The 13,555-nt window shown below is 34.2% G+C and overlaps 1 protein-coding gene across 19 annotated transcripts in view; it reads right to left on the bottom strand.

The window, feature by feature from the left end:
• The window catches only part of Cac (calcium voltage-gated channel subunit cacophony), a 160,617-nt gene that overhangs the window by 55,586 nt on the left and 91,476 nt on the right, over positions 1 to 13,555 (bottom strand). For all 19 annotated transcript variants that reach the window (XR_012048341.1, XM_072909374.1, XM_072909368.1 and 16 more), the window contains 2 exons: positions 1,413 to 1,536; positions 627 to 1,021 (listed from right to left, as the gene is read on the bottom strand). Coding sequence is in view for 18 of the 19 variants with exons in the window: in XM_072909374.1 (XP_072765475.1) it covers positions 627 to 1,021; positions 1,413 to 1,536 (519 nt within the window). In the remaining variant the exon portion in view is untranslated. The remainder of the gene's footprint in view (positions 1 to 626; positions 1,022 to 1,412; positions 1,537 to 13,555) is intronic.

A 13,555-nucleotide genomic window follows, 5' to 3' on the forward strand; every position in this document is an offset into this window, starting at 1 on the left:
TGAATTTTTAAAATGAAATATTTTTTATCGCTCTCTTCACACACACGTTTCCCTTTATTTACTTAGATATTTTAAAGAATATTAAGAAATCTTTTTATCTCTATGTTAAACATTACAGATTTCTAATCACGTCGGCAAAGACTGAAATATTTCGCCTGGCAATGTTGATGAAATTGATTCCTCCAATATCTTGTTTCCTTATATGGGGGGGGGGGGTGTAATTAGGGAAAGAGGTTTATTTTGTCGCTCGCTTTGATCGCAAATTAATTAATGGATGAAACAATATTTGTCTCTCTTGAGAATGATCAATATTAATGATTTGTCCTGTTTATGTAAGAGATGTAAATGTAATGCATATAGAAAAATGTATATAGTAATATGCTGAACTTAAACATAAAATTACTTATTTTTATATATATATATATAATATTATTTTTTGTTCGTATCGGATCTAATAATTAATAGAAAAATTAATGATCTCAGGAAACTCTTTTTCCAAGGATACGTGAGTAAATTGTTTAAAAATCACTGTAGGGGAAAAGTAGTCAGGAATACAAAGTTATGGGAATATAGAAAAGAAACGAAAGGGAGGATTTTGCTCTGACAAAGAAGCTCTCGACCCTTACCCGGTCACCACGACGAAGAAGTCCATGATGTTCCAGATATTGCGCAGGTAGGAGCCGCGGTGGAGGACGAAGCCGAGAGCGAGGATCTTGAGGCTCGCCTCGACGCAGAAGATCCCGAGGAAATAGATCTCCGTGGCCTCGAGTTTCTGTGCGAGTATGGTCTTGTCAGAATTCGGCAGATGCTCCTCGAGGGCGAGGACCACGCAATTGGCGATGATGGTGAGCAGGACGGCGTACTCGAAGGGCGGCCACTCGATGATGAAGCGCGTATGCTTCCGTATGCAATTATCCTCCGACAGGATAAACAACGACGTGGTGCCCTTGCCGCCTCCCCCACCGCCACCCGCCCCTCCGCCCTGATCCCGGCCTGGTGCCATGTCTGCCAGACCAGGTACCTGAAGAGCACCGATATTAGAAAATCATATTTCTCACCGTTAGTTTTTAAGATTGAAGTGAGTTAAAAATTGAATTAAAAATCTTATTCATCCAAGTTATTCGTACAGAGATCTTGAAGAAAAATTGAACAACTTTTGATAAATCAAACAGAGATCTTGAAAAATTATGTATAAATTATTATTTATTCCTACATATTTAACCTACATCCGTTTAATTCATGATAACTTTATTAATTCAATTTATTGTAGTAATTCTCTTATCATGAAATGTAATATAGATAAGCGTAGTAATATATATACATCTTATATATATATATATATATATATATATATATATATTTGAAGTTCACAAATAAATTTTTAATTGTTGCAAAATTTAATGTCATCTTACCTCCCCTCCGAAGCTAGTCCAGTCACCGAGACCACTCCTCAGTCCGGCCAACCTCGACCTTCTCCCGTAGTACTGACTCGCGTATCCAGGGTCCCTTTGTGCCGCCTCTTGCGCTGCTGCCAACCTGAAAAGGGGTTGAAAAGGGTTAATGATTTGTTGCATATTGAAATCCAATCGAAATGATCAGAGATCATGACCTATGGTTTCTAAATGAGTCTATTATATTTTATTAATGAAATGATAGCTATTATGATTTAACTCTATAACTCATCAATAATGCTTTAATTAATAGCTTAATTGAAATAATTCTTAAAATAAGTGACCGTTATTTATTTTATTATTTCTTAAAAATAGAGCATACATTAGATATTAATTAACAGTCATATTTCTGTATTTTATATCTGTCATTTATATGTATAATATAAGTCATCTATATAATATTATTGTCAGCCTATAGTAGATTAACATGCCGAAATTAGATGATCATATTTATAATATTTAGCACTGAATATATAATATATAAAGATATAATTACAAGTTTTTATTTTATTAGTTTTACTCTTATATAAATATTAGTTTTAAAAATATGATTTTTTAAAAATTTATTATAATTCATATATATATTTTTTTTTTTTTTTTTTTTTTTTTTAGTTACGTGTATGCGTATGTTTTGACGAGAGTCTTGATGAAATTCTCTTTCCAAAATGCACAACATACTGCGATCGCAAAGATACATGAAGTGTGCAGAAAATTTCGGCAAAATTATTCACATCAAGCAGACGGGCGATGCCTCAGAGAGATTGCATAAAAGATCTCGTTAATGATGGACGGAGATGCGTAACGCGGCGGCTTCGGCTTCAATTAAATGCATTAGCCGAGACTTTTGCGACAGATACCCTGTATGCGTGCTAGCTCTTCTCTCGCATAGTAGAGAGAGAGAGAGAGAGAGAGAGAGAGAGAGAGAGAGAGAGAGAGAGAGAGAGAGAAATGGAGTAAGTGCAATCAAGGCACACGATAATGCAATATTTCACGGCAAGAATCTCTCGTCGTTGCATCCTCGCTTTCGTATAATACATCAACTGCATGCAATAGCGCCGACAACGAAATTGCTATGTCTGATTCAAAAAATGAAAAATAAAATTTATATATTATTTTTATGATAAATTATTTTTACATAAATTACAAAAAAAATGTATATATACAGTATGTATACTATAACACATACAATTTTGACATAACAAACACTACTTGAAAATAAATTTAATTAACATTCGAACTTTTTTAACATTTCATACATTAGTAATGTATTTATTTTATATTTTATATTTTATTTTACATATTTTATATAAAAGATTTTTTAATCGATTAATATTTAAAAAATTAGACAATCGTATATGTTTATAAAGAGTATTAATATTTATATCCGATATAATTAATAATAAAAAATTTAAATATCGATAATTTTAAATAATTTTTAAAAGAATATAACTCTTCCCTCATCGACATAAATCAAAATAATTTTTTTATCGGATATTAGTGATTTAATCGAACGGTACAGATTCACTCATGTCGTTCTAAAAAAAAAAAAAAGCGATGCTGAATTTGCACAATGCGAGGAGGAGTCTATTCTCGATCGATAGTAGCTGAATTTGGGGTGTCTCTCGAAAACCTGTGAAGAGTGCTCGAGATCTTTTTGAGAAGGTCGATATACGCTTTAACAAATACAATCGAGCAGCGTAAAATATCATGACCGAAAAGCTAATCTCTTTGCAAAAGATTTATTTATTTGATGAAGCAAATATCAATATTGATAAATCTAATACTGCATCGGAGATATTTTAATAATTTATGTAACAATAGAGCAAATATATATTTTCTATCGATATGTGTACAAGTATTATTTTTATTTTTATTTTAAACAAATTATATATATAAAAATTTTATATACATATATGTATATAATTAATATTAATATGTATATAATATATTATATATGCCATTTGAAGCTCACAAATTTTTGACATTGATGTTTCGAAATTAGAAAAAGGTATAGATTGGCTGTAAATTAATCAATCAAAGTGTTTATAAGAAATCTATTTTTCATGTCGTTCAAAAACACTTTGTGCACACATAAGGTGTATGATAACAGATAAAGTTTCGCGATGTATCATGTGGCCGACAAACGACATTTAGCTGAACGAGAAGACTCGAAGGAAAAAGTTCGCGTCGAGATTGTTCGATTTTATGTATCCGGAGAATCGAATATAATACGGAGAGCGAACGTGGAGTAGCGTCTGCCAATTTTATCAGCTACTTCCAGCGCTCCCTTATCCTGCTTTACGAGACCCTTCCTTCTCCTTTACTTCGGCCGTTTCTGCTGGCGACCGACAAAGCGGCGCCAGCCTGGGATAGGAATTCGCAAAAAATAATTATGACGCCAGTCTCGGTGAAATCATCAAGCTTAACTAAAAAGATAAGTGCTCCTTTATCTCTCTCAGAGAGTTATTTTTGAATGAGAAAAGCCAAACACGATTATGTAGCTTTTCATCATTTATCACTTGTTGCTTAATTCTTTGACCATTTTTCATCGATTTGCTGATTAAATTGATATATGTATATTTAAACTATATTATTATTTTTCGAGAAATTTCATTAAACTGCAAGTTATGAATTTTAATGTCAATTACATTTATAAGTAAAGAAAAATAAAGTTTTATATACTTAGTAGATTATTAATTATTAGACACAAGTTATAAAAAAATCTTTATTTTAATATATAGAACAAAAAAAAGTAAATCGTATAAAATATTGAAAAAATGAACAAAATAATCCACAATTGTTACTGGTGCCTGTTCGTGTCTCGGCCTAACGTCGCTGAATTATTGAGAACAAGACAGGAATAATTGATCCAGTTTTGTTCTGTAACGGTAGGATCAATACTACTCTCGAAAATGAACCGCCGACTCGTCCGTGTGTCCATTTTGCAAGGACGCACGCCGTAAAGTAGAGTAATATACGTAATGAAAAGATTCAATTGCGATTGTGGAGATTGTTACATCAGCAACAGGTGTAATCCTTCGGCGCGATTAGTCGGACTTGAATTAATGATTATTAAAATAGCGAAATGTATTCCCTTGGATCTCGTTGAAATTAGATTTCCTTCATTACACGCCTTTTTTTATAATTTATTTTATAAAATTTATAATAAATGAAATTATAATTTGTCCATGTAACTTCTTTTCTTGATGAATTTAGTAATGTAAGGCTTTGATATCGAGGTGCTATTTAAATTCGTGTTCTATCTTTCTCTTCATTTTTCTTATACATTTTTGATTTATAAAATATATTTTTATGGATGTATGCACACGCACGGTAATCTATCTCCTTAAACAATCCATCATGTTGTCAAAATTTGAAATGAAATTATTTTTGAAATTAAATTCGGAATTGAAATTAGAAATTGAGTGATATGATTTCCAGACGATACTTGTTTTTATCCATATATCGCAATCATAAAACAAACGCAGGGTTATCTTGCACTTGCAACGAATTGCTGCATGCAGCTCCCGCGAAGGTTAATCGCGATTTATGCAACAACGTTGTGTTGCAGCGCACCGTTATGTCAGAGCGCAGTTTTTACCGGTTAGCAAGTAACGGCGGGACCCGAGTCGTGCCAAATGGTCGTGTTACCGGATGCCTCTGTTTTTCCTCGATAGTAATTAATACGTACGGAGCGGGAGCTCGGTGAAATTTTTTTCCGCCGTTCATCTGTCCGGTTACTTCATAAATATTCAATCGTGAATATTTCGGGATTGAAGAGATGCCGCAACATGTAGAGAACTAGATATTCGAGTCACTTACGCAAAAAATGCTAGATTCACTTTTGAAGCTTCACGAGATTAAATTTTCTTATGTGATTTAATTTCATATTTTAATATTTTAAATTAAATCAAATAATGATGGAAAGTGATGGCACTTAATATTGCAAAGGACATTAAGAACCGTCTAAAAAAACAAAAAAAAAAAAATGATTTCAGAATAATCTTGATAAAAGTGGGAAAAAAAATCTTAATTTTTCAATTATTTTCCTTCAAAGACATGCGAGAGAAACTATAAAATTTTTAGGCACGGAAAATAGTTTATTTAACGAAATGCTAAATTTAAACGTTCTAGTTCTAAGGGAATTAAACATTTAGTCTGACGAAGAATATTTCCATAAGAAATTAAGAGGGCAAACTCTGGATAAAAACTGTTTGTGCCGCAATAGAGTTCACAGAGTCGAGGAAGATCCTAATTCTTGCTAATTGAAGTAACGAGCGAGAGGTACAAATGTAGCCAGTATCTCAGATAATCAGTACGAAGGAAAAGAGATATTTGTTCCCTCTGAAATACGTGAAGTAAGGTAAATTATTCTCAAAGAGTTTCAAGAACTTATTGAAGAATACTAATTCTATCTTGGCCCTAGTTAACTGCAGAATGCACGGCGTAAGAACTTATCGATTTATTACATTATTCGCCAATAATTTGCTCGTTAATTATGTACATTTCTAATAGGGGTCTGATATTGTTAACGGATATCAATGCAGCTCGCTACACGAATCTATGCATAAAAGATAGGAGCAACGTCGAGTTGAAACGGTAGATCAAACAAGAAATAAGATGAAATAAAAATAATTCTTACCTTGTAATTTAATAACTGATCGTAGCGAGAAAAAAAAAGTGAATATTTAATTTTTTCCCCTCTTTCTCTCTTTCTTTTCTCAATTATGGAAAAAGCTCAAATACTAAAGTTATATACTCAATAAATTATAATAATAATGTTGCAATGCCTTTTTTCAATACAAATTTTGATCGTTACACAATTATTCGTTAACATATCAATTTCAATCGTTTACCTGTTGGCAGAAGATGACACGCGTTAGATCACAAACTCACTTCGCTAAAAATATTAATTGAAAATGACACATTGACCAGGCTGCGAATCGAATATATATATATATATATATATATATATATATATATATATATATATGTGTAAGTATAGGCGGCCAGTCGGGAGGCGCCAACGAAAGAGAGACGAAGGAACATTAAAAATAATTGACCTTCGATTCCGGATCGACAGGCAAGCAGGAATGGGACGCTGTCGACCATCGTATCGCAAGGCCGTTCCATTATTTTTCCTTTTCGCAAGAGATATAAACCTTTTCGAACCGCGGGCTCTCTTCTCGCCGCGTCCGAGATTCAGAGGCGCGGGTTTTGCAAAGAAGTCACTCTGATGCACAACTCGACCGAAGCGATTCGATTTCATCGAGATCAATACGTGGAAAATATCAACCCCTCATCTGTGCTCTCGTTTTAACGACGTTGCCGCGTGATACAATCTTCAGCGATTGACTCGATGATGAACGCACATGTTTGTCCTTCGAGTTGTTCCACACATGGCAGTAAACACCTCTCCTTTAATTACATCAAGTTATTTACGCTTAAAATGGATGATTATTTTGGAAAACTAGTGCATTGTTATGTATACAAGCGTTAGAATCGCTTATTATACATTGTATTAGAGTGACGTAATTTGTCTCTAATTGATTCATGGATTTTAATTAAAGATTAAAGCATGGTATAATTATAGTTTTGAAAAGCTTGTTAATATTTGGCTATTCAATTTATTTCTTTTTAAAATATAATTCAAAAAGGCTCATTTCTTTTGAATTCAATTCATATATATATATATATATATATATATATATATATACTTTATATGCGATAAAAAACACAGTAATCGATATATGTATATAAGACAATATCGATTACTGTGTTTTATCGCATATAAAGTTTATATCGCATTTGTATCGAATAAATTATTATTTGATTATTAGAAATATATAGTTTACAATTATGCAAATTTTCTATTTGTTATTTAAAGCATTTAAGGCGAATAAGATAAGAGGAATTACATGTTTGAGAGCTTACATACACGGATTTCTAAATCTGTCGTAACCCCTAAGTAACCATTCTCATCTCGCACAGCCCATCTATTCATAGCCGCGTGTAAGCCATCTTGAATTATCGGATGCCATCGTGCAACCGCTAATAGTGGTATTCGATAACGCGCGAAACACTCGGATGACAGACTCCGTCGACTCAGATTGACCAATCGATTCGAGCGCATTGGCAAAACACCGTGATTACAATCATCGTTGATGACGAATATCACTATCAATGATTGCGTTGATAGGTTCAGATACAGGCGTTTCGATCAGTATCACTCAGGTACTTAGGTACGTCAGAACGAATACGATGATAAGAAATAATATGTAAAAAAATTTCTCACAAGGCTGACGACTTTCCACCAACTGTAATATTTTAATGTCCGCGCAAAGTGCGCGAATAAAGCGCTTGTTTTTCTCATCTCACTTCGAATCGAAGAAACTTGCCGAGTAACTCTCTCCCTGTAATAAACAAACAAGTGTCACAATCAGCGAAATCCGTCATCTCGAAGCTTATGAATGATCACTCTTTCAAATCTAGAAATAAAATTATCCATGATCCGGACCGTCATCCCCCGAGGCGAGGCGTCTCGATTCTCAGCGACGACGACGTAGTCGAATTATGGCGGAATAAAGCAACGACGATGCTCATTCCCTGGACGAACAAACAATCTCTATGTATATGTCATAAGGGCGTCGTCTTTTCGCTGCTGGATCGTTACTCGAAAAACCGGCTCCTATCGCCGGTCCTTGAACGGTGCCAGCCAAAAATCGTAGCTACGAACCCCATGACGGCCGTCGCGGCGCCCAGCCGGCGTCGTCGTCCCCACCCCAGCTACCATTCCGGCAGCGGGACCCGGGCATACCCCCACACGCGGGGGAGGGTGGCGTCAGAACGATGCGGAGTGAACGTCGAGGAGAGCGGCGTCAAGAGGTGCGTTGCGGAGGGAAGCGGGGATCCTCAATGACGTCACATCAGCGCCATTTCGTCCGATGACGTCAACCAGACGACTACAACGACGACGACAACGACGACGACGACGACGACGATGACTGCCAGCTGCGTAGCTACCCTCTGGCCTCCTCACCTTGTACTTGTATGGCGCACGTGTAACCAATGGCATGTGTAGCGTTACATGTGGGTGTCTGTGTATGTGTGTTTAGAAAGGTACATTATCATTTACCCATCCGCGAACGTGGATAAATTAACTCTTCATTCTTTACGACTCGACGTGACTGCGAAGTAATAGAGAAGACATACTTCCCGTTTCCTTCTGCGTCAATCTCCAAGATTGTATCACTATGTTCTGTTTTATCTTAATTGTAATTGAAATACCTGTTGAAAGAGGCAAATTCATTTACTTAAAAAGAAAAAATAAATAAATAAAATAGAGTTGTTATTCATATCCGATCGCTAAGCCATTTGTAATGCGAGAAATAAGTTTTTTCGAAGAAAGATACTTTGTTACATTTAAAGTAAAAATTAGAACAATGAAGACTAATCACACACAAAATATACACGGTATATTTTCTAAATGATCTTTTGAAAAGCCGGTTCTTAATTTTCTTCCTATAATTTTCAATTTTTTATTAATACAGAATAAGAGATTTACATACTGTAAATTATTTCTTCCTTCATAAAAAAAAATTTACTTTTAAAATAATAAATTACTGTTTTTACTGCAAGAATGAAAAAAAAAAAAGAAAATACTGAAACTTTCACTGTCCTATTTTAACTAATTCTCCTCTATAAGCATGAGACTGCACTAACCGGTCGAGAAACGGATTGGTATCCTAATGGCTTAATTGTGTCGGACTTAACTGATTCTCCGGACTTGGCCGTTACAATACAAGCTTCTCGTCTGGACATACGACCCTCTCATGCACAAACTTTGCTCCTATCTGATTATGAGTAATGTACTTTTGGTCGTATGAATACTAGCAAAGCAAATGGCCTTTAATAGAAGATACAAACAAATGTAGTTACGTCAAGGTAAAAACACGAAGCAGTAACAAGTTTGTACGAATAAACTTTTGTAAATTATCTTCTCCCGCATAAAGTTTTGTCTGTAACCAAATCTGTTATTGATTTTTTAATTTTAAGTATATAGCTTTATATTGTCATGTATATATATATATATATATATAAAAACAAAATTTTCGTTAAATTAAATGTAAACTAAGGTTTCGCTGTCTATATTTTGCACAATAAAAATTATACGATAAATCTGTCATCTTCGATTAAGAAACGTAGAAAATTTTACTAATATTTCATTACTTTATATTAAACGGAAATTATTATTCTGTAAAACCGGGAATAATCACCAATTTATGGATAAACTATGTGCGTACATGTGTGTTGATGAACACGCAGATCGAGGTATGCCAACAGAATGCTTCTGGGCTCGAATACATCTCGATCATAACCGCGATCGAGTGGCACGCCATGCTCGATTTGACGTCCAATGATTAATACAACTCGGTGTTGGATCAGACAGGGCAGCGTCGAGAAAGGGCAATAGAGACGGCATTTAATTCGATGGAAGTAATTAATTTATTTTTAACTGATATATTTGATATTATTTATGTCGCTTTATAATCAAATAACGATGAGCTTATGTAAAAAGAAGATATGCATCTAATATCGAAATTGTTTGCGGTATGTTTCTTAAATATATGTCTTTTTAATGGTATTTAAATGAAATTAAAAATGCATACATTTATAAGAAATACGACAAGCAATCCCGAATGCTTTCATCAAAAGTTATAACAAGACGTCAATTTTAATAGAAGATGTCGCGCCCTTTCAACGGCGTGAACCGTATAGAACTCTTTCGTCGACGATGTAAATGCCGCGTGATAGCTGCAAATGGTCGGTAATTGACAGAGTCAAGCCGGAAGGTAGGCGACTTCTAGAATGCGGCCGAAAGTTTCGCCCGGCGAATCCCCGAAAGCTCCGCCGAGAATATCCGTCCCGCGGGCGCGACTCGTAAGTGGGACAGAAGCGACGTCGAGAGTGCAGCAGCGTGACATCTTCAATGGGGTCGCGCGAGAGCTGCGCGATAAATTATCTATTGGGGGTGAAACGGTGCGGGAAAATGCAAGGGACGTCGCGTTGCGTCGTGAGAAATTTACTTACGAATCGCGTCTTATCTCTTAACACGAAAGTCGCTTCAACGCAGAATTTATCTTTCGTCAAAACATTGTATATAATATAGGTATCGGTATGTATTTTTTATTATCGTACTTATATTTTCTTATTCTTCCTCTCTTCCTCTCTTCTCAAACATTTACATGTATTCCGTTTTTAACTTAATGAATAAATAGAATTATATACCATTCACTTGCGTATTCTTACAAATGAGTTTGTCAAAATCTGAAAAGCGGTAACTACACGAAAACGTAGTTACTGTTTTCTCGTATATTATGATGAATGAGTTCGCTGAGCTCTAAAAGGTACGAATTTTGCTAGACCAAAATAAATTAAATTTTGCCAACCTAATTTCTCGTCGTAAGTGAAATAAGGGGGAGAGAGAGAGAGAGAGAGAGAGAGAAAGAGATGCTGACTTTTATTTGTCTAATATATTGAGTTATTATTAAAATGCTACGTACAATAATTTGTAATCTAAATCCACACACGCCACTTCTATTATTTTCCATTATTTTTTCAATTATTGAAAGAATAATGTATTTAATTGAATTAATGATTAGTTACTGACAAAATATATATGGTAAAAATTGTATAACTAAATAATTTTAAAATTAAATAAGAGAGAAATTTAAATCTGAATATGAAGCCACTCGATTTTTTTAAATTAATGTATTAGCTTCAATGCATCCCTCGAATGTATGTACGAACGGCCTATCGATTGTAAGCGCAAGCTAAAAACGCTCGTTAATAATGAGCTCCCAACTAACAGCTAGCACGACTGACGTAGCTCGAAGCTTTCTGGAGGCAAATAAAGAGAGAGAGACAGAGAGAGAAAGAGAGAGAGATCGAAAGGTAATTTCGCTGGAGCATGTAGGCGGCTGTTATGGCTGGATACCTTTCCTCTGTTGGCCTTCCACCCTTTTCCATCCTCTTTCACACATTTGCTCGCGCACTTTACGCGTAACTCTAACGCACGGACGGTGCTATTAGCGCTATTTATAAGCTCGTATTAGGTTCGTCCGGATAATCTTTGGTTTTTTAATGCACGACAATTTTCCTTCCATTATTCCGCCATCGCAAACTTTTGATTATTCATTGGCAATTATTTTGTCTCTTTATGTTACTAAATTAAATATTAAACATTCAGAATTATATATACTTGTTTTTATTTACACATGATTTTAATGCGCAAACAATGTGGCTATTAACGCTATTTACGTGTCTCCGAACTCACATTAGGTTCGTCCACACGATCCCTAATCTTCTAATTGCGCAACAGTTTCCCTTCTGCTATTCCCTACAGTAACATTTTATCCTGTTACCGAAAGTTTTCATTATCTGTTAATTATTAAGTATTTACTACTATATTGTAAATACTATTGGAATTTATTAATTTACAGATTGCTTTATAAATTAGAATTAATTATTTGATTAAAAAATAATCAAAAACAATTATTATTAATTATTTCTCAATAAAACAAATTTTTAACAATGTAATAAAAAAATTAATGAATTCTTTTACTATTTTTGATAAAGAAGCCGAATTTTATCAATTATTAAATTATGAATTCTGCATTAATTTTTAGAGAATATATTTCTTTCGAGATTTTGCACAATATTTTGCAATTTTTCGATATTTTACACAGTATACTTTTGTAACAGCACGAAACCAAATACGAAATAATTTGCACAAAGTGTGAGCAGAAGAAAGAGTCAATGTTTTCGCGAGTAACGGCCGAGCAAATATTTGTGCCGATCGGATCGTAAATTGTAATGATCGGAAATCGGAATTAAAGTGTTTTTTCAAATCATCGAATCAATCGGCTGCTACATCGCGATCGGACGATTCGAGGCTTCATTCATTGATAATCTCGCATGAATCTCATAGATCGAAGCTGTACAAATGCATGAAGCGCGATATTGGAAAAGACAGATTAAGATTTACGTATTTATGAAATTCGAATAATTCTCTTTCAAAGTTTTTTTTTAAATCTTCCGTTTTACAAAGATTCAATTATATAAATGATAAAAAAAAGCGTATGCGAAAAAAAAGCTATACAAATTTGAGACATTATAATTCTAGAAATTTAAGATATCTGTAATGTTTCTTATAACAGTAAAAAGACACAATTCTTTCAAAACTTTTCTAATTTTCTGCTTTATGCAGAATTTAATATAAATAATTTTAAAAATGATGTTTCTTTTTTTATAGAAAATTATTTCCAAGAAAGTTTCTTTGAAAAAGTCTTAACAATTTATTATAAAATAAAGAAGTCGATAAAAATAACTGAATTCAATAGCGTTTGTAAGAACCATGCAAGAATATCACTTTTGAAAACCTCCGAAGAATCTATTTGGGACAAGGTTTATCCTCTGTGCGGAAATTAGGAAAGACAACGGAAGGAAATCGAAGGAAACGCGGCGTCGCGACGCGGATCGTCAGGTTAAAACAAGTGTCGCATTGGCAAGCTCTCAAATCTCGATCCTTCCAAATGATACACTAGGAAGTTGCGTGTCAGCAAGCCGTAAGTCCGAGTTTGGGATTTAAAAAGTGAGAAAATATGTACCCATAAATGTATGCGAACGACTGGCGCCTATGAACGTCTCTATGAAAGGCACATCGATGATTTTTAGTAAAGTAATTTACAGGACTAGAATTTACAGGACTTGATTTAGGGCTAAATTTGCCAATCGAATTTGAATATCGATGTCGAGAGACAAAAAATGAATCGATCTAAGTTATACAAGGACTCTACTATTTGGTTTTATTACATCAATAGTATTATTCGTTATTATTTGTAAAAGGTGCAAAAAATATAAATACCTATTATAATCCGTCGAAAAAGCAACTTGAAAATGGTTTGATAGTACGACACGGCTAGTGATATTTAAAAAATCCATCATATTTAGAAAATCCACTGAAGAGACCTTTCTCAAAAAAAGATGGGAGAAGACGAGAGTAAGTTGCAACAGGATCCGACATTCGAGACGTCTGGCTCGAT

This window comes from Anoplolepis gracilipes, chromosome 17 (assembly GCF_047496725.1).
Source record: "Anoplolepis gracilipes chromosome 17, ASM4749672v1, whole genome shotgun sequence".
NCBI classification, from domain to species: Eukaryota; Metazoa; Arthropoda; class Insecta; order Hymenoptera; family Formicidae; genus Anoplolepis; species Anoplolepis gracilipes.